The 21,901-nt window shown below is 44.3% G+C and overlaps 1 protein-coding gene across 1 annotated transcript; it reads left to right on the top strand.

Annotated features, from left to right (window-relative positions):
- Positions 1 to 4,492: 4,492 nt before the first annotated feature.
- On the top strand, positions 4,493 to 21,881 carry KDELR2 (KDEL endoplasmic reticulum protein retention receptor 2). Its single transcript, XM_060119950.1, has 5 exons — positions 4,493 to 4,716; positions 13,721 to 13,821; positions 17,207 to 17,365; positions 18,453 to 18,705; positions 19,824 to 21,881. Exons 1-5 carry the CDS (start codon positions 4,626 to 4,628, stop codon positions 19,856 to 19,858), a joined length of 639 nt encoding a protein of 212 aa, XP_059975933.1. The 5' UTR covers positions 4,493 to 4,625; the 3' UTR covers positions 19,859 to 21,881.
- The last annotated feature ends 20 nt before the right edge of the window (positions 21,882 to 21,901 follow it).

Genomic DNA, 21,901 nt, shown 5'->3' with positions numbered 1-21,901 from the left:
GGGTGAGGAGGCTCTCTGTAGCTGCCAGCTGGATCCTGACCACACTTCTGCAGCTGGGGATGCATCTCTGTGTCTAGTGGGGCACAGACAGTGTATGCAGTATAGAGGGCCAGAAGCTAGTGTGCAAAAAGTTCTTCCAACCAGTAAGAGTGTAAAATGGTAAGTGGACGATTGGGTTCTCAGTGATGCTCCATAAAAATGGAAAATCTCTCCTGTGTCAATAGATTCAATAACCCAGTGTATACAGTTATGGACACATGATTCATTTTTGTGTTCATGGAAATCCAGTGAAATAGAATGATCACAGTGCCTCTGTACCTCTGTGAGAAGAACAAACCCTAGTGGAACTCAAACATCGCGTGGTCTTTGGATGAAGTTGCCTTATGTATCACTCCAGCACTGGTTTTCTGTGACTGCCTAACAAATTACCCCAAAACTTAGCATCTTAAAACAGCAAATGTTCATTGTGGAATGAATATGTGTTTTGGAAGGCCAGGAATTTGGCAGTGGCTTAGCTGGGTGCCTCAGGCTCAGGAAATATCATGAGATTAAGTAAATAAAAATCTAAAAAGTTTACAATTTTCCTGGTGCCAAAAGGGAAAAACACCCTCTCCCCAACACACCTTTTCTTTCAGCATTTCCTTTAGAAAACTTGTCATCTTAACTCCTTTCTCTGTCTCTTTCAGGCACATAAATCGTTTTAAAAGCGAAATAAGCCTCTTGCCAATTTTGCATCCTAGGACTGTCCTTCTTGGGGGGTATTGGAGCTGTCTCTTTGAAATGCAAACACCAAGGCTTCCTGTCTGTGTGGGAGTTTAGCCGCTGTGCCCGGCTCACAGTTATAACTTCTTGCTTGTTGAAAAGATAAGTTTTCTCTTTTCTTTTGGACAAAGACAATTCATATATATGTAAGGAGTTGTGTCTGCCTGGCTATATATTAATAAAAGCGTAAGATTTCTTTCTGTCCGAAATCTCTTTAGTGGATTGTCTGTGATGCACATCACAGTTTGGTTTGATCCTTATTCAACGGCAAAACTATTGTATTCTTTGCTATATTTTGAGCAGAGGTTTTACTGGGTTGGCAGGAGATTTTATTTTTAATTACGTTTCCCCAATAGTTACATTTAAGACATCAGTCGAGGTTGCATTCATCCGAAGGCTTGACTGGGGCTGGGATACTGCTTCCCGGGTGGTTCACTCATACGGCTGTTGGCAACGGGACCCAGTTCCTTGCTGGCTGTTTACAAGAAGACTCAGTTTCTTACCATGTGATCCTCTCTGCACGGTTGCTTGTGTGTCCTCCTGGCCTATAGCTGGCTTCTCTCAGAGTGACTGATGAGAGAGAAAGGAGGAAGCAAGAAGAACTTTTATGACCTAGTTTCGGAAGTGATATGACATCATCTCTGTCATATTCTATTTGTTAGAAGTGAGTCTAAATCCAGCTCACATTCAAGGTTGGGGGAGGAGATTAAGCTTCCCTCTTAAGGGAAGTGTCAATGAATTTCTGTATGAAAACCATGAAATACAACAAGAAGTGCCCACAAGCTAGTTAATTAGTGTCATCAATCCAAAAAGTATTACATTAGTCCTTGCACAAGAAAACTAGAAAACGCCCTGTAAGCTTGGAGCTTTTTTTTTTAAATACATTTATTTATTTATTTTTGGCTGCATTGGGTCTTCCTTGCTGCGCGTGGGGTTTCTGTAGTTGTGGCAAGCAGGGGCTACTCTTCGTTGTGGTGCGCGGGCTTCTCATTGCGGTGGCTTCTCTTGTTGCGGAGCACAGGCTCTTGGCTTGTGGGCTTCAGTAGTTGTGGCTCACGGGCCCTAGAGCTCAGGCTCAGTAGTTGGGGTGCGTGAGCTTAGTTGCTCCTGTGCATGTGGGATCTTCTGGGACCAGGGCTCGAACCTGTGTTCCCTGCATTGGCAGGTGGATTCTTAACCACTGAGCCACCAGGGAAGTCCCAAACTTGCAGCTTTTATATGAAATAACTTGATTGAGGTTTTCTGAATGTGACAACTGTCCTACTAATGTCCATGATATTACCAATAACAAGTTGAGAAGATGAAAGAAATGTTTCCAAACTATCAAAAGCATTTTTCAATTAACCATGATGGAGAAAACATAATTTTTCTATTCTCTCTATAGAAAATACTTCAAAATCATTGTTGGGGTGAGACTAGGCAAAATGGATAGAGGTGGCCAAAAGGTCAAATTTCCAGTTATAAAATAAGTCCTGAAGATGTAATGTACAGCATGGTGACTATCGTTTATAATAATAGAGTCTTGTATATTTGAAAGTTGCTGAGAGAGTCGATCTTAAAAGTTCTCATCACAAGAAAAAAAAATGTGTAACTATGCATGGTGATGGGTGTTAACTAGATTTATTGTGGTGATCGATCACAATATATACAAATATTGAATCATTACATCGTACGCCTGAAACTAATGTTATATGTCAATTATATTTCAATAAAAAATAGAAAAAATGGCAATGTTCTGCATTATTAAGGTTGTTAATCCCAACACACAGACACACAAAAAAATCGTCGTCCTATGAAGAGGTGGCTGAAGAGTGTACAATGAAAAAAATGTAGGAAAAATGAGCATTACAGAAGTGCGCCAGTGAGTTAATTAATAAAAACATGTTTCATTTTCAGGATTTAGTGTTGTTTGTGGTATCTGTTGGCAGGGCTGACTTCATGCATTTTCACTGGGACAGAAGGTCCCATAATCAAGGCATAATGCTCTACCATCATCTTCTTCAAACTCTTAATAACTTTACCTTTGGATTTATGTTTTGCACGTGAGGTCCCATGAGACAATGGCGCATGCAACGGAGACTTGGAGTCTTGACTCCTGCTCGTTGGTGCCTCAGGGTCCCTGCTCCCCTGTGCCCTGGGAGCCTGGCCTCCTCCTCTCTCTCCTGCCCAGTGACTGCTGCATCTTCTGCTTACATGGGGGCCAGGGTGCAGGTGCAATGTGGGTCAGAGTGGGTGGGGTTGAGCTCGTGTGCCCTGCGGCTTCTCTGAGCAGGACATGGTGATGGCTGTCCCACCTTTTAGCGGCCAACCTGGCAGGGGCAAGCCTCGTGCCCACCCCTGATCCAGGTACCTCATGTGTCCTGGCACCGAGGTTGCAATACGCTTGATGTTGCCCTCTGCCATGGGTTGAGGTGGTAGAGGATGGTAAGGGGAGGTGCCTGGTTTCACTTTGCTGCCCCAGCAAGCTCAGCTGGAGGGAGAGGGAACCAGCAGCCATCAGGCCCATGCTGGTCCTCCAGCCAAGTCCAGGGCAGACCCTGGTTCACTGGAGTAGTGGCACTGGCCCATCCATTATCCCACGCCCAAAGATGTGCTCCTTTGGCCTCCACTGTGCCTGGGGACCCCTTTTTCCTCCTTCCAACCTTCCTGGGTCTGGCCTGTGTTCATCTCTTCTGGCCAACTCCAGGCACCCTCCATGCACAAGCCATAAAATACAAATTACACTTTCAGCGATTCCGCACCCGTGTTAAATGCTCTCATATTTGCATTCAAAACTGACATGGCTCTACATAAAGACAAACGGTAAAATTCATGATCATAGTTTAACATTTTCTTTTTTCTTTATTTAGAATGACATGAAACAGAACAGGAAGCAAGTCGAGAGAGACTGTAAAATAAAGGGGAGGGCTTCCCTGGTGGCGCAGTGGTTGAGAGTCCGCCCGCCGATGCAGAGGACACGGGTTCGTGCCCCTGTCCGCGAAGATCCCACATGCCGCGGAGCGGCTGGGCCCGTGAGCCGTGGCCGCTGAGCCTGTGCGTCCGGAGCCTGTGCTCCGCAACAGGAGAGGCCACAACAGTGAGAGGCCCGCGTACCGCAAAAATAAATAAATAAAATAAAGGGGAAAGGTTTATATTTTAGAAACTTTAGCAGCAGGTTTTTTTTTTCCTGCTTTTGAACAATCAGTGAACCCACGTTTTTATTTTGCACTGAGCCCCGCAAATTATGCAGCGTATCCTGTTTGTCAGCTTCGTTCCGTTAGTAATTTCTTGTGATTTATTTTCACATCCTACAGAAATGTTCGTTTTCTACCTAATTTGCACACTCTTTGTCAAAGAGAGTCCCCAGAATGGTAAAATCTTCAGATCCCCGCATAAGCCGCACCCTCCCCGACACCCCAATATCCACCTTATCTTGAGTGATGCAATCACATTAATTTTTCCCCCCTCATACTTTTTCATACAGTAAGCCTATAGAGCTCTTAAGATCAGTGGGAGGAGAAAAAAAATCCCCCACAAGAAAGTGTCATTTCAAAAATTAAAGGAAATCGCTGGCACCCGAGGGGAACCCGGAAACCCGGCAGGGGGAAGTTCGCAAGCAGTCGGGGTCCTGGGTAGGGGGGCCCCCGGAGCCTGCTCTCCCTCCCGGCCTGCTCTCGGAGCGTCCCCTTTAAGGGGCGGGGCAGGGCGAGGCGTGGCGGCCGCCCGCTCTCCCAAACTGCCCCGCGCGCGCGCCGGCAGTTCGGCCACGTCCCTGGCCACGTCGCGCTCGCTCTCGCCATCTTCGCAGCTTCCTGTCTGTGGCCGCCGCCGCCGCCGCTGCCTGAGCTGCGGAGCCTGGGCCCGCCGCGCAGACCGCCGCCGCCATGAACATTTTCCGGCTGACCGGGGACCTGTCCCACCTGGCGGCCATCGTCATCCTGCTGCTGAAGATCTGGAAGACGCGCTCCTGCGCCGGTAAGCGGCGGGCGAGGCCCGGGAGAGGCTCGGGCGTGGGGCCGGGTCTCTGGGAGGACCAGGCGACCTCGGCTGCCCCACGGCCCGCGGGCCTGCGCCGGCCCGACACACCCCCTCGGCCGGCCTGGCGGGCGGCGGGGCCCGGGGGGAGCCTGCGGCCCCTCGGGGTGGAAGCTCAGGCCCGGGCGAGGTGTCGCGGCGCTGGGCCCAGCTCTGCACTTGGTCGGCTTGCGAACTTGAGCCGTCGGAGCGGGGGAGGCGCCAACTGGACAGCGCGGGGCCTTGTTCTCTCTGAAAAGTTTGGATGGGGGGGCGGGGGTCCGGCAGGCGCGGCCTCCGTCCGCGGCTTTAGTGGGCGCTTCTCCGAGCGCCTGTGCTGGGGGTCCCGAGGTGCGGGGAGCCCGCGAATCAATGGGACGCGCGGGAGGAGGATGGGCAGGACGGCGGCGGCTCGGCCTGACGTGGCAGACTACCCAGCCCGGTAGGTGGGGCTAGTGTGGGGAGAGGTCACCCTGCTCCCCACCCTGCCCCTTCGAGGACTGGCCTTTACGTTAGGGTGTCCGGGTAGGCCTGTCCCTAGAGTCCTGTGGGTTACACCCCAGCTCTCGGGTCCAGGATCACGTGAGCCTGCCACGGGAGGGGGTATGGGGAGGTCTCTAAGCGAATTTCTTGGGGCAGTTAATGCTGCTTTGAGGGACGATCTAGTTTGTCAGACAAACTCCGAGTGCCTTCATCTAATAACGGGTTCTCTTCAACCTGCGGCGGGCGCCGGCAACCGCCGAGGTCTCATGTGGTCTCCTGTAATTCCTCACTCCACGTCACCAGTGAGTTGGCGGCTCGCTCCTCTGGAGTACACATTTCATGCTCACACTGCTGGGAGGCAGTGAGACAAATCTTTCCCGGCTAGTAGTTGCGGGGTTTTGCATTTCATTAACCCTAAAAGTTTAAGAATGGCGAATTTTAAATGATTTCTTAAAATTACAGCGTCTTCCTTAAACATATTTTTGATGCCATGGCCTCAGTATAATAACGTTTGATGAATTAAAGAACTTAATTTTTGCAGAGACAGTGAAAGATGGGGTCCCAAAGGACCTGGGTGGCAGAGATTCCATTTACCTGACTGATTTCTAAATATTTTCACCTGTCGAGGAACACCACATCTTTTGCTGCTGTCTTCAGGCCTCACCTGTCTCCCTGGAGCATAGCTGAAATCCAGGAAGTAAGCAAAACCAAAAAAGACCTTTGAACAATCAAAATGGATGTGACAAAGTCCATGTACTGAAGCTGGTGTGTTTGGCTTGGAGGTGATCTCTCAATTTATGTATATTTCTGAGAGGTTCAGTTGTATGATTTCCAATGACAGCGAAGTAATTTCAGCGATTGTGATAGCTGACATTTAAGCGCTTGCTATGTATTAGGTAGTGAGCTAAGTACCTTACATGGCTTATCCCATGTAGTCCTTGAAATAACCTTATGAGGCGAGTGCCGTTGCCCCCATTCCGTGGACCAGGGAACTGAGGCTCAGGGAGGTGAGAAAATTAGTGCCAGGGTTGGAACACAGGTGATCAGTAACTCACAATTAAGGATTTGAATAAGTATCTATTTGGCCTGAATAATTTTGTTCATTCAAAATTATTCAGGTGAGTAGTTTAGGTCATTTTCTGTTGCACTCAGGAAATGTTATTTTTTATGCCTGCTTTATTGAGCTGTAATTGACATATAACATTATATTAGTTTTAGGTGTACAAGGTAAAAATTTGATATGTGTAGTGTGAAATGATTACCACAGTAAGTTTAGTTAACACCCATCACCACACATAGCTACATTTTTTTCTTGCGATGAGAACTTTGAAGATCTACTCTCTTAGCAACTTTCAAACATACGATACAGTGTTGCTAACTACAGTTAACCACTGTATGTTACATCCCCAGGATTTACCTTTTGACTACCTTCACCCATTTTGCCCATCCCCCACCAGAAAATGTTCCTGGTAATCTTTATTTTTGCTCCAAAATCTTTGTGTGAATCTTTTTATCCTGCATATGTTCCTCAGAATCCCCTCCTCTGTCAAGTCATTAAATGTTGAAGCACGCGATCTCCTAAATGTGTATCTAAACTAAGATGTTGCGGAGAAGTTAGTGCAATGCTGAATATAGAATTCTTAAGGGAACCTTGAGTAATAGGAGAAAGTAAGGAGGTTTGCTATTTTGTTTGTTTTTAAATATTCATTTAGAACATTTTTAAATGTTCTTATTTGGGAGATTTAGGAGCATTTAGGAAAATATAAAATACTTCAGCCAGAATAATAAGGACGGTAAATAGGTGAGTTAAGTTTGTGTGCGTTTGCCCAGTATTCCAATAGTTATTAAACTATCCTCTTTATCAGACTTAGGATCATTTTAGTTCTTATATGTGAGATTTCCTGGCCTTGTAAAAATCAAAATCACCAAGATCATTTATTCAGAATTAAATTCTGAATTTGACTAGCTGCCTTGTTTTTCCATCCTAATTTAAAGTTGTTTAGAGACTTTTGAAAGAGTAAGAGTTTGATAAGAGGTTCTCAACTAAAATAGGAGACGTGTACATTCAGGTTGTGTTTCTCACTTTGAAAATACTGGTATTGGGGTTCATTTTAGGATTTTGGCATTTGTTTTGAACACAGCTGCAGCTGCTACTTCCCTGGTGGTGCAGTGGTTAAGAATCCGCCTGCCAATGCAGGGGACACGGGTTCGAGCCCTGGTCTGGGAAGATCCCACATGCCGTGGAGCAACTAAGCCCCTGCGCCACAACTACTGAGCCTGTGCTCTAGAGACTGTGTGCCACAACTACTGAGCCCGCTTGCCATAACTACTGAAGCCCATGCACCTAGAGCCTGTGCTCTGCAACAAGAGAAGCCACTGCAGTGAGAAGCCTGCACACCGCAACGAGGAGTAGCCCCCGCTTGCCGTGACTAGAGAAAGCCTGTGTGCAGCAACGAAGACCCAACACAGCCATAAATAAACAAACAAACAAATAAATAAAAACAAGCATAGGTGCAGCTATAGAACCACAGGGCTTTTTCTCCTTAGGGTAAGGGATGAATGAGACAGGTGAGTGAGGAAGATTCTGTTTTCTTGAACAACTGCCTTGAAGGACCTATTTTATTTTATTTTATTTTATTTATTTATTTTTTTGAAGGACCTATTCTAAAGTGAGGGCAGGGGAGTTGATCTTGGTTTAGTTTGAACTGGCATCCTCCGGTGTCTGCCGTTGTCATGACAGGGACACCCAAATGAAGTGTGAGTTCCTCATCTTCCTGGACTATGACTGCAGCTGGATCCACAGTATGCTCAAGTTGTCACTTTATTGTCTTCAACACTGGCCTGGGTAGTGTTGGGAGAACAAGCCTTGGCTTGTAGGTGAAGGATTTCCTATCTACATTTTCCTGTAGGCTGATAGTTATTATTGGTACTGTATCTATTGTGCTTAAAGTACTAGTGGAGTTCTTCTGAGCTCCAAGGCTCCCAGCCATCCTCCCCATGTCCTCCCCTTCCCTCCTCCACCTACTGCTTAGATTGTCCTCCACCTACTGCTTAGATTGTTGTTAGCTGTTGTCATGTAAGTTGCAGACTTTTCATTCTCCTGAAGATGACAGTAATGTACAGTGTCCCTGCATTGCTTGTAATTGGACAGTTTATATATATGTGTGTGTGTGTGTATATATATGTATATATATTTACCTTTATATTTTGAATTTATTAGGAGATAGTTTTTTTTGCAGTGAATGTATCTAATTTACAAAAAGCAGCCATTTTCTTGGCTCTTAAATGTGTTGAAGTTTTAGGTTTTAACATATTTCGTCTTAAATTGTCTTAAGTAGTACGCAGTGTCTGGTATTTTGATTGATTGATTGATTTTTGTAGTTGCTTTTCCAGGTGTGGGGCGTTTTTTCCCTCTTTTTTTGTTTTTTGTTTTGTTTATTGAAGTGTGGTTAGTTTACGGTGTTTTAGTTTCAGGTGTACAGCAAAGTGATTCATATATATATATGTGTGTGTGTGTGTGTGTGTATGTGTATACATATATATTCTTTTCAAGGATCTTTTCCCTTATAGATTATTATAAGATATTGAGTATAGTTCCCTGTGCTATACAGTATGTCCTTGTTGTGACAGTTTATATTTTTGAAGTACATGGAAAAGACCTCCTCTTTTATTGTCACTGAGTACTTCAGGAAGCTTTTGCCTCACGTTCCCAGCTCCCTCTTGGTAGCAGCTGTCACCTTTGTTCTTTTGAGTGCCAGTCTCGTGAGTAATCATTCTCACTTACTGACCACCCACCATGTGCAAGCCACTGGGGACACAGTCCAGAGCAGCAGCTTGTTGCTGTCAAAGTTTCTGCTCTCAAGAAAGCTGCAATTTAGTTGAAATAATAAGACATATATAAAAAGATAAAAACACAGGGTATCAAACCATATAGGCAGTAAATTCTATGGATGTGAAGTGGCAAGAAAGACCCTAGGGAAGGCTCCCTTAATTTCCCAACAAGGAGGGTATAAGACCTCTATGAGGAAAAGTATGAAACTTTGCTAATGGACATAGAAGGTGACCTTGAATGTATGTTCATACCAATGTCCTGGATAGGACCAGGCAGGCTGGTGAGGAAGCAAGATGATTTGTCTCCCCAAATTAACTTACTAATTCAGAATATCATCAAAGTTAAAAGATAATAAACTGAGAGAAATAATCTGCAATATATCTAAGTGACAGAAGGTTAATATCCATAATAAAATACTCCTACAAATTAAAAAAACCAACCTGATAGATAAATGGGCAATGTTGGCCGTTCACAGAAGAACAACAGAAGGCCAGTTAAGCATGAAAGAATGCCTTGCCTCACTAGTAGTTAGGAACTTGGATATTAAAATAGCAGTGCATGCCATCATTTGCTGCTGGGTGGGAAAAAGTCAGAGGTTTACAAGATCTAATGTAGGCAAGGGTGTGAAGTAAGGCGTATTCTCATCTGGTGTTAAGGAATATGTAAATTGGCACAGCCTATGTAGAGGAAATTTGACAGTATTTCAAAACAAAGTGTTTATTTTATCCCAGCATTTCTAGGGAATTTGAACTACAGAAATTGTCATATGTGAGAACAAACTATATATAGGTATAAAGATGTTTGTTGTACATAAATAAATACAAAACACTGTTTATAGATACAAAGATGTTCATGCAGTATTTATAAGAACAAAAATCGTACACAACTCAAATGTCCGTTAGTGGAAGGGTCACACAAATGTCGGTACCTGCACACTATGGAGCACTATGCAGCCATTAAAAAGAATGAGCTAGAAGTATTAACAGGAGAAGGTATATCTGAAACACTGAGTTAACAGGGCAAATTGTAAAGCAAGAGATTGTACGGCCCCATTTTAAGGGGCAAACGTTTGGGTACACATATAAATACACATATAAAAAGCGGCTTTAACAAAAAGCCTGGAACATTACACTTAAAATGGAGGTGGGAGGGGTGTTAAAAAGGTCCTTTTGATTTTTATTCCATGTATGTTAGTCCAGTTGGTATTTTTAATAAAATAGCATAGATTTCTCTGAAAACAAGATGGCAAAGCGATACATAGTAATAGCTGTCATTTATTGAGCATTTGCAGCATGGCAGGTATAATCAAAAACAGTTTTTCCAGTAGTCCCACAATTTGGCATAATTTGTCCCCATTTGACAGATGCAGAAAGTGAGGTTTAGGGGGGCCAAGAATGTAATGGGCCCTGACTTACCTGGTGCATTCAAGTGCTGAGCTTGAACCCAAACCTTCTGGCTCCAAAGCCTCTCTTTCCCCAAGTCCCAAGAGCTGTGTTATGAGTCAGGTGCTGACTGTTGGGCTGCTGGTTCCAGGGTAAGTTAATGGCCGTTAGGAGAGCATCTGGGTCCTTTGAGACAATGGATCAGAGCATGGTGCCTGGGACCCTTGTTGAATGCTGCCATGCAGATTATCCTGGTAGTCTGACCTACAATGCTTGGTTGCATCCCAGCTGTTGCCAGGACAAAAATAATTCATTGAACGCTTTTCTGTTTGGTCGAGGGCTTTGTTCTGTAAACAATGGGAATATGAGAAGTGCAGCTTTTAACCAGCTTAATTTAAAGTAACATACAGTGGAGTATTTAGTTGTAGGCTTTTATTAAACTTAACTTGGCCCAGTGGGAAAAGACAGGAGTGGTGTTAAGTTTAATGACTGGTTTCCATTTTACAAGCTATACTCCTCACTCTGGATATTTGGTGCATTTGGTATTGGGATGGCTGTTACAGAAACATTCAGAGTGAGTGTTCTTGAGAGCTTGTTACCGATAGCCTTCGCGTGCTTTGGTCTCAACACAGACACTGACCGTGGGAGCCCCTCTGGCTTATAGCAAGTGTTCCCCCTGCAAGGAGATTCCTGCCCCTGCCTGATCTCTCTTAGCTGGGATCCCTGCCTTCCTGGGAAGACAGAACAGTTTTTCTGTTTTAAAGGGAAAAGCTGCTACCTGCTAATCAGGATCCCAGGCCAGGAAGAATGGGGTAAAACTGTGTAAGCACACTCAGGTTTCCAGCATGGCGGTTCCTGCATGGATCCTGCACCATGGGACGAGCTGCAGGCCACTCGCTGCCCGTCCCCTGCGCCTCTGCCCCACCCTCTGGCTGGCAGTAAATGAGGGCAGAGCCCAGAGCATGTCGCCTATTTACAGTCATAGAGACACAGTATGACTTAGAAACTCTTTGGAAGTGTTACCCCCAAATACCATAAAATGAGAGTTTACCCCCATGACATGAAAATAAAATGAATTACATTTTCTTTTTTCCATTTGCTCATTCATTCAGCAAGTATTTTCTGGGCCCTGCTGTGTGTCAGGCCCGGTGCTCAGCACAGAGGACACGAAGTGGAATAAGGCATGACCCCGGCCTTCGGAGATCTCTGTGTCTGGTGGGGGTTTGGGGGAGAGGGAGACGGGCAACCAGGTAATCACAGTGTATTTTATAAGCACTGTAACAAGAGCTAGGGCAGCAGCTGGCATGAAGTAGTTCCCAGTATACACTTGCTGAGCGAATAAACAGCAGTGAGGGAGGGTGCCTTCAAAGATGGCTTCCCAGAGGAAGTGACGTGACTTGGGTCGCAAAGGGGAGTGGTAAAAGCAATGTGATAGTCCCTCATGTTTAGTATAGTAATGCTGAAAATGAGGACAAATTTCAAATTTGCCTGGCTTCCAAAGTTCCATTAGAATAAACCCTTTACAACAAAATTTGCCCATGTGTATTCCATAATTTTTTATTTAAAATATTGGAAAGGACCATATAGAAAATGAACTGGGGCTTCCCTGGTGGTGCAGTGGTTGAGAGTCTACCTGCCGATGCAGGGGACACGGATTCGTGCCCCAGTCCGGGAGGATCCCACATGCCGCGGAGCGGCTGGGCCCGTGAGCCATGGCCGCTGAGCCTGCGCGTCCGGAGCCTGTGCTCCGCAACGGGAGAGGCCACAGCAGTGAGAGGCCCGCGTACCGCAAAAAAAAAAAAAAAAGAAAATGAACTGGAAATTCCTCACTCAAGGCTTCAACAATCACCAGACGTGAACTGCACGCTCCCTGTCCTTTTCCCCCCATCTTGTCTTCTCTCTCCCATCTTCTCTATGTCAATGGCAGCCTCATTGTTTCTCCTTTGGAACACTGATCTTTGATAAGAAAAAAAAGTTCTCTATTACTGGAGAAAAGGCTAGAAGGGGCAGGCTGACTATCTGTATCTCCACCATTGGCGCTTGAAATTGGTTACTACTGATGGATCCAGGAGGTTAGAGTCAACTTTTTCTTCGGTTTCTATTTAGGTATTTTTGTGAATAGGTTGGAACTGCAGTTATGCATACGTAGAAAGTAACATTTTTAGATCCAGGCTTTTCGCTTCAACAGGCTATAAAATTGTTTTGTAAAGTAGTGTTGTTTGTAAAATATCATTTAAAACGATGTGATTTTCACATTCTGGAAGAATATTGCTAATGATTTGGCTGCAGTGACATTTCTGCCAAATACAAATTTGCTTAAATGTCTGATGGTGTGAAGTTTGCAATGTAAGTGAGGTTGGGCCGGCTCTGACACCTAATAAGACTCAGTTTCCTTAATGAATTCGCTCCTTCTCCAACCTCTGAAACGCACAGTTCACAGTCTGTTGTCACACAAATATTTGGCCAAATCCAGATGTCAGGTACACTCCACCTGACCTACTAGATGTCCCCGGCTGTGTCTCCATGTGCCACAACAGTGCTCTGGAGGGAGAAACAGTTTCAAAATGTGAAAACAGTAGAAGACTGCTCTTTGGGAGACTAGCAGGTTCCCACCCTCTTGTTGCCATAGCATCCAGGAGTATTTTTATGTGAGTCTGAGATTGGTTGTGTGATTCATCTAAGAGAACTTTTTTTTTAAGTTTTTAACCTGTCGAAGTAAATGCTGCCCTCACAAAAGAAGTCACCTTGGGAGGCCAATCCAGGGGGATTACTGCTCAGACTCTGCCCTGAAGCACTGTCCCCCACAGGGTTCCTTAATCCAGGTAGATCCAGCCCCATCCTCGAAAGATTTGTCACCACGAGATACTGTTTTAAAATGGAAAGATACTAAAGGTAACAGACAAGTTACAACACTGAGTAACAGCAGGGTTTTTGAAATAAATTTCTTCCTGCTTAGAGATATTTGAGAAGTTTAATGTTCATTTGAACAATGCACATCCTGGTATATTGGAGCTGGCATAATTAAGTCACTTTCCTATGGTCACCCATCATTAGTAAGACAGAAAAGTTGTTAGAACCTTCCCAAACGGTTCTGTTCAAGAATGTTAAGGGAAAGAAAAACTGGAACTGCTGTCATTTATTTAGAGTCATCCCGACCATCAGCCTTGACCCCTGGTGTCCCGCTTTCCTGCGTTTCCTGCACGGTGTTGTCTACAAGAATCATAACGCTCTTGGAGGCATTTCTAATGCTTTCCTTTTGTTTCTTTAGGTATTTCTGGGAAAAGCCAGCTTCTCTTTGCACTGGTCTTCACAACTCGTTACCTGGATCTTTTTACTTCATTTATTTCATTATATAATACGTCTATGAAGGTATGGTGTGGCATCCAATGGAATGTATTTTATCCATAATTCACAGACCTATGGAAACTGTTAAATTTATGTCACCTGTGCACTTAATTAAACATCTTCAAGAATAATGTCTAAATATGCTGTTCTTGATGTAAGCACTTTTAGACCACCTAGTACATATAACTAGGAATAGTTACCATTAAGCATAATTTTTTTCTATATCAAAGCAGTATCTATTTAATGAAAGTGCTTCACACTTAGAGATTTCCTAGTCTTAAGTTCCTCAACTATGATAAAGTTCTAAAGCTCTTGAAAACCTTATAAGAAAGAGCGGTGACTATTATGTTTTCAAGCAGTGGGAAATTATAGACTCCCTGGGAAACCCAGCAAGTTGGTTCAGAACGAGAAGCGAAAGCCGGGGCTTCTCGCCACACAGCCTTGTCCTGCTGCTCTGTGAGGGCCTGGGTGTGCCATCTGGGTGTTACTTTTGCTGTGCTTAAGCAACATCTGCACCATAATTTGCTTAATATGGACTTTAAACCTTTTAACTTGTCCTAAGTATTTATCCATGACACTTTGGTGTCATATATCCCCGCATGGAAACAAATGTCTAACTCTCAAAATACAAAATGTCTGTATACCACCTAGCCTCTTGCGTGCCACTGGTGGTACGCGCTCCACACTTCGGGCAGCCTCAGTTCTTTCCCACGGGCACTGACCTCACACTTGGTGAGCACCGCCAGGGTGCAGTGAGGGCGGGGCAGACAGCAGCAAGGAGCGCTCAGTCTGGCAGCGGAGAGCAGACTATCACAGCAGTCCTAAACGGATGACTGCGGTTTGTGATTGGTGCCATGAAGGAGAGTATGGGGCTCTCAGCATGTGTAAAGGATGTCTGATTTCATTCACTCATTCTTCAAATGCTTAACCACACCTGTGTGCTGGGCACTGTGGTAGGCACTTGGTTATTGGTACCCAGGGAAGCAACGTTCAAAGCCATGGGTGTGGTATTTAAAGCAACTCCCCCCGACACTTTGTGTTCAAAAGCATTTTTATAAGCACAGGTCAAAGTAGACAAAGCAAAATTTGAGCCTGTAGTCATTCCATTCTTTATTACTAAGTGATGGGAGCCTCATGATCAGGAAATAACTAGCTTCCTTACAAATGGCTGGATCCGGGAATTCCCGGCAGTCCAGTGGCTAGGACCCTGCGCTTTCACCACCAAACTGCTAGGGGCCCGGGTTCGATCCCTGCTGGGGGACTAAGGTCCCACCAGCTGCATGGCGCTGCCCAAAACAGAAAGCCTAGGTCTTTGCTTGCTGTGCAGGCAAGTTAAAACTGTAGATACTGGAGGTGTATGAGTGAGAGTCCCCTTCCCCCCAGGACGCCTAGCTTTCAGAGGAATCCTTACTTGCTTAATTGTTGCTTCCAAACATAACGTCCTGAAAATCAGGGCAGTGAGAGCCAAGTTTTATGTGCTCATAGCTTTTTACTTTAAATGCCGAGCACTGGTGAGAGGAGAAAAGCAGCTGCTTTTCCCAGTGGCTGCTAAGCCTTTATGGGCTCAGTCTGGGCTGGCTGCAGGAGTGGGGCTGGGGAGGGACCCCCGGCCACCGTGTGCCTTCACAGGATATTCTGTGGGGGGGGGGGGCTCTGTACATAGATGTGTGTGTATTTTGTTTATACATGTGGATTATGTGTTATTTTATTCATATACATATATGCATATATTTTCATGTGGAGAGAACTCCTCTAATGGTATGAGATATTGATCTTCCTTGATTTTGCATTGGGGAGGGGAGTGTGTGTATTACTTCTTGGTGTATGGGTGTGATCAACAATTTTAATATTGATACCGTGTTGACTATTTATTTGCAAATATAACTTCATGATAAGATGCCAGGGACAGTTTAGGTCTTTGTTTTGTTTTGTGTTTAAGCGTATGTGGACTGGATGGTTGCTCTCATTTTCCTCTGAAGTTGTTTTGCCCAAATGTTTTCCTAATCAGGTTTCACAAGTTGCCTTTCCTAGAGAGAAGTAGCACCAGGCCACGCGGCTGACATCCTGGTTGTGTATGTTTATAGGCTGGAATTGCCGTTTGCTTCTTGAGCCTAAAATTCTGCAGTCTGAAAATTGGTGTAATTTCAGAATATCAGACTTTTCCTTGGGTTCAGATGAATATATAGTGTTTTACCTTTTTTTTTTTTTGCGGTACGTGGGCCTCTCACTGTTGCGGCCTCTCCCGTTGCGGAGCACAGGCTCCGGACGCGCAGGCTCAGCGGCCATGGCTCACGGGCCCAGCTGCTCCGCGACACGTGGGATCTTCCCGGAGCGGGGCACGAACCCGTGTCCCCTGCATTGGCAGGCAGACTCTCAACCACCACGCCACCAGGGAAGCCCGTGTTTTACCTTTTGAATGTGAAAGACGAACATGTAGGCAGCAGTGTTTACAAATTACCACTTAGTTTGGTTTTGCTTTTGTTATGTTACCAGGCAAAATTTCATAGCAACAATATATAAGTTAAAACCATCATTGCAAGGTTTAACATGAGTTACATTGTTTATCTTATCTTTAGATAAAGCATTAGCTCAGAAATATCTTCATGCCGTAAGGAAGTGCCTTGGTTTTGAACTGCATTGAACTTCCCCTTCACTTTTTTTCTAAAGCTACTATCTAATAGTTTAAAATGAGATTAAAAATACATTCTTTGCAGTCTCTTATGTAAAGTTAAACTTAACACTTAACATATGATCCAGCAATCCTACTTGTAGGTATTTACCCAAGAGAAATGAAAACTTACGTTCACACAAAAGCCTGTACACAAATGTTCACAGCAGCTCTACCCACCATCCCCCAAGCTGGGAACAACCCACCTGTCCTTTAACTGCTGGGTGGATGAACAGCTGTGGCACCCAGACATGGGCTGTTGCTTAGAAATATGGGGGACCAGTTCTTAATACACAGGACAACACAGTTGGATCTCAAATCGTGCTAACTGAAAGAAGCTGATCTTAAAGTTGACATATGGTTATGATTCTATTTATGGAATGGAAGTCTAGAAAAGGCAAAAACTGCAGGGACCAAGAACACATCAGTGATTGCCAGAGGTTAGGCTGGGGGAAAGGCTTGACTCTGCAGGGGCAGCATGAGGGAATTCGGGGTGGCGGAGGTGTTAGGACTGGTCTGTGTCTTGATTGTGGTGGTGGTTATATGACTTATAGAACGGTATATCCCAAAAAAGTATATATTTTAAATTAAAAAAATATATATATATACGTGTGTGTGTGTGTGTGTGTGTGTGTGTGTGTGTGTGTGTGCGCGCGCGCGCGCATATGGATGATGTAGACAGCCAAGAGAGTTTGAGCAATTTTAAGATACTGATGACCCAGTATTTTTTTTTCTTTGTAGCTTATCTACATCGCCTGCTCCTATGCCACGGTGTACCTGATCTACATGAAATTTAAGGCAACCTACGACGGAAATCATGACACTTTCCGAGTGGAGTTTCTGGTGGTCCCTGTGGGAGGCCTCTCCTTTCTAGTCAATCATGACTTCTCTCCTCTTGAGGTTAGTTAAGAGGCTAGTTAGTAGTCCTGTCTGGTTCCCTAGGGAAATAGACGCATTTGCAGGTAATGGGGCTCTGTTTCGGTTTGGTTTTTGGGGGGGGGGCAGGGCGGTGGGTTGGCAGGCATACATGGTTTGGTGTAAATAAATCGTGGGCAGGAATTAAGCACCCAGGGTAGACACCCCTTTGGGTGTCTCTGACTCTCCTTTAGAATATAAACTTGGCTTCTGTGATTCCAAGCACAGTGTGCTGCCTGTCCGAGTGTGTGGAGCACACTGTCTTCTCCCCATTCCCACTCTTCGTGTGCGGGCTTCGCTCATTGATGCCGTCTGCGAATCGCCTAAGCAGCGTTGCTTCAGTCCTCGTCTTTAGGAAGCGCAGTTTGCATGGTGCCCCAGTGCTCCTAAGCGCTCCGTCCACCCCTGAGCGTCCTGGGCTTGATTCAGTTATCGCACTGATGGTGGTCTTCTGATGGTGCAGGGAGCGCCTGGGTTTTGAAACACTCCAGGGACTACTCACAAGTCCTCCTTTCGTCAGCGTCAATAAAGTGCTGTGTTGGGCAGAGAGTTTGCACGATTACAACTCTGACTTCTTACCCCTTTGATTTAACCATGCTAACAAAGCCTGAAGGATAAGAAAAATAGTGAGACGATTTAAATAGCCTGGAAAGGAGACCCAGTTGGTGAGGAAAACCAGCAGTGAGGGAGTGGAAGGGCCCAGTCATCAGTCTTGTCAACCCTGGCAGAAAGCAGAAATTAGGGACCCTAGATTCGGAGTGGGATAAGCTGACGCAGGAGAAACAGCATATACATAGAGTCCCAGAAAATTGAAGAACGCAACGCTGGAGAGACAGGGTGATGGAAGTCCAAGAGGTAGAGGTGTCCAGGTTATCCAGCTTGTCACTGGGAGTGTCTGTGCCTTTTATCTGTGGCTGAAGTTTCTGTGATTTATTAAATTGCAGAGCTACTCTGTCCTGGGCTCTGATGCCAGATTCCCCTCTCTGTGCTACTTCACGGTAAAGCAAGAGTGTTTCCTGTGAACTCATGGCGGGCACTGGATGCTGACCAAAGCGTGCTGTTTCTCTTACAGATTTTGTGGACCTTCTCCATTTACCTCGAGTCAGTGGCTATCCTACCACAGCTCTTCATGATCAGCAAGACCGGGGAGGCTGAGACCATCACCACCCACTACCTGTTCTTCCTGGGCCTCTACCGTGCTTTGTATCTTGTCAACTGGATCTGGCGCTTCTACTTTGAGGGCTTCTTTGACCTCATCGCTGTGGTGGCCGGCGTTGTCCAGACCATCCTATACTGCGACTTCTTCTACTTGTACATTACAAAAGGTACATTGGGCTGTGTCCTGCCAGCTTTGTTCTACGGCCGTGTGTTCTTCTAGGGGCTCCCTTGCCTAGCATGCTCCTAATCTGACACTTGCTCAGAAAGCAGAACTGGCTTCAGAGAAACATTTTAATGACTGTCAAGTTAAATTCTGGGTCAGGGTTTTCAGTCTTTTTTTTTTTTTTCTTTTTCTGTAACATTATTGTTTTCTACAATGACACGTTTTCATTGTAAAATCAGTCAGAACTAATAATTCTGAAAACAATCACCCAGAATCCTGCCACTCAGAGATAATCGTTGTTAATGCTTCAGTAAATGTAATGATTTAATGATACATGATTTCAGCTGAACATGTTACTCTCTAATCTGCTCTTTTTCCCAGACACCTACATGATTTTTAATAGCAATAGAGTATTGTATGGATTCCCATCATTTACTTACGCAGCCCCCTGTTCATGGGCGTTCGGGCTTAAAAATCCAGTGCTTAAATCAGCCTCCTTGTATGTGTATATTTTTGCATTTGTATGAATAGAGGACGTGTGAACGTCACAGAAATCTGATGAAAACCATGGTCCTTGCTGAGAAAAAAATGCACAGTTAAACATATTCACACAAATATATGCGTAGAGTTTTAGGGAATTGAGGAGCTTCTGAAACCCAACCACAGATACCAGGCTAAGAATCCTGGCTATGCAATAAAATTCCTAATGGTGGAATTGCTAGGTATAAGGGCATATGTATCTTATCTCCTTTTTTAACATCCAACATATCATAACAGTTATATTTCAGTACATGTTAATTAGGAAAGAAAGTCATGATTTAAAAAAAGCTGCTATGAATTTAGTGACAATTTCAATTGAATTACTATTTTTAAATTCAATTGCTGTGGCATCCAGATACATGAAGAAAATTCCAGTCTGTGTGTGCATGACATTTTCATAGTTCAGAGGGCTTTCTTTATTGACACCAAAATCAGATGCCTGTTGGTTGCCAGAGGCTTATTTCCTTGTACCTTACTATGTAGTATCTTGTATGACAGACTTCTGGGAATGGGAAGGAAGAAACTGTGAGCTTGTCAGGATCAGTAACCTTTTGTTTTTTCTCCCTCTCTTGAAAATTCTAGTACTCAAGGGAAAGAAGCTCAGTCTGCCAGCGTAAGTGCCAAAGACCATGACCAGCATCTGTCCTTCAGGGTGCTTGGACAGAATTCTTACCACAGCAAAGGCACAAGATGCTTCATATGGAAAATCAGAAACTTAACTCTTTTGTTGCAGATAGTCATCTATGGCTCTGTAAGAACCCAGAGGGAAAGAACCAGAAGGTTTCTGTTTAGTGCATCTTGCCTTATCTTTTTTTATTACTATGTACAAAGATTTTTTTACACAAAGAAACTTAATGCTGTATTAATAAAGTCAGTGTGTAGCTTCAATTGGGGTAGTTGCAAAAGTGAAGATTTTGTGAGGAATAAGTGCAAACTTTTTAAAAAATTCTTTGAAATTGTTGATTCTTTGTGTCTGCAATGAAATCATACTCCTTGACAGTTGGTAGACTATATATTCCTCCATCTATCAAACTTGCATTCCACTATATTTATTTTTTGCCAAAAGATGAGTTATCTTTGTTTGAAATCTGAGACACTGTGTCCAGTTTGGTACATCTGTTCAAATCACTTCCCACCTGATGTGGAAATCCTTCCTTGGACGTCACAACACTACATTTAAGGCTGGTAAGGGTGACTTGCAAGTCTTAAGGTTTTCATTACCAAAATTTTAAGATTCTGAATGTCAATGGAGTCTCATTTAAGAGTCACCAAAGGTGCCTGCCCTCCTCCCCTGCTAAGAAGTGTCAGTTTGAGACTGTCCCAAGGCTGTTAAGGAACTCGGTGGGCAGGGGCTGTGGGCTGCCTGCTGTCCGAGCATGAGGTGCAAGAAGCATTTGTGATTATTTTGGATCTAGGACTCCTCTGAGAAATGGAACACAAGTAGTTACCTATCACTTTAATTTATAGTTACAAAAGATGACTACAGCCGTGTCTATGCTCAGATTCAATCGATTTTTCCTATCACTTTTGCATAGCAAAATGATTTACTTTTTTTTTTAACTGGCAGCACCAATTGCCATTCCTTTTACTCTTTTTTTGTTTTTTGTTTTGTTTTCACTGAGCTCTTGGCATGATTTATCTTGTGTTACCATCCTAAATAAACATTTTACTAAACATAGAATAAACTGTCCTTTTTCTGAATTAGGCTTTTGGAACATCCTGTGTCAGGATGGGTTTTTATGTTTTTCGATTGGCAACAAAAGCTCTACATAGGGCTGCAAACATTTGTTCTCCACTTAATCTAAAACCCTCCGTATTTTTTAGAAAATTTGGAATTTTCCTCCTGATTTTGCCATTGTATTGGTTTGCTGTGTTTTTTTGATTTATGCAAAAGCATTTGACTTTGTTTTTATGTGATGCACCATAAATGTTAAAGTGTTGAATACTAACAGTGCTTACTACAAGAAGGATGTAGTCTTCTTGCTTGCTGCATTAAAATATCTTGTGGAGGAAGGGAGCTGGATGGGTTTTACTTTTATCTAGTGTGTCTCGTAACATGTTTCCAAATAAGCAGTGTAACTGCATAGTTTAACCTCCTGTCTTTCTCTCATTCCCACCCCCCGACCCGCCGCATGTCTTTGCTTTTGTGTATCAGAGTACCTTTCTTTCTGGCATCCTAGTTTTGTTTCTGCTTTCATCCTCCTTGGAAGATTCTGATAGTGTGGAGGAAGGGTAGGAAATCGTGTCCTCAGTGGAGCAGACTCCTTGCTGCCCAAGCTGGGGATGGGTGGGGGTCTCACACTTGTTTCTGGGCATGTAAATCAAACACAGGCTGGGATCATTCGTTGGGGAGCACAGTGCATAGAGCGAGGATCTGGGACTTCAGCGCCACCTGATTCATGAAGTGTCCGTGCCTCCTGCAGTCATTCTGCCCAAGTAACTGTAAAGCTGGCTAAGATGCTGCCACCATCTTGTGGCCCACCAGGATGACATCTTAACAGGTGCCTTAGGGGAGCACAGGACGGGGCAGCATCCTTGCACACGCTGGAAACAAAGGCATTGTCTGATGCATCTCACGAAGCACTGCTTCAGAATTACTCTCACTTCCTGAATAAAGGTTATCAGGTAATTCATACTTTTTATCAAGGTGTTTTATTTGT

The sequence above is a fragment of the Mesoplodon densirostris genome, chromosome 16 (assembly GCF_025265405.1).
Source record: "Mesoplodon densirostris isolate mMesDen1 chromosome 16, mMesDen1 primary haplotype, whole genome shotgun sequence".
Taxonomy (NCBI): Eukaryota; Metazoa; Chordata; class Mammalia; order Artiodactyla; family Ziphiidae; genus Mesoplodon; species Mesoplodon densirostris.
Note: the sequence above shows the minus strand (reverse complement) of the source record. Positions and strands in the feature narration are given on the sequence as shown.

Coding starts and splice junctions, on each gene's coding strand:
- KDELR2 (XM_060119950.1), top strand. CDS start 4,626: ATGAACATTTTCCGGCTGACCGGGGACCTGTCCCACCTGGCGGCCATC. Junction 4,717..13,720: donor GAAGACGCGCTCCTGCGCCG/GTAAGCGGCGGG, acceptor TTGTTTCTTTAG/GTATTTCTGGGAAAAGCCAG. Junction 13,822..17,206: donor TATATAATACGTCTATGAAG/GTATGGTGTGGC, acceptor TTTTCTTTGTAG/CTTATCTACATCGCCTGCTC.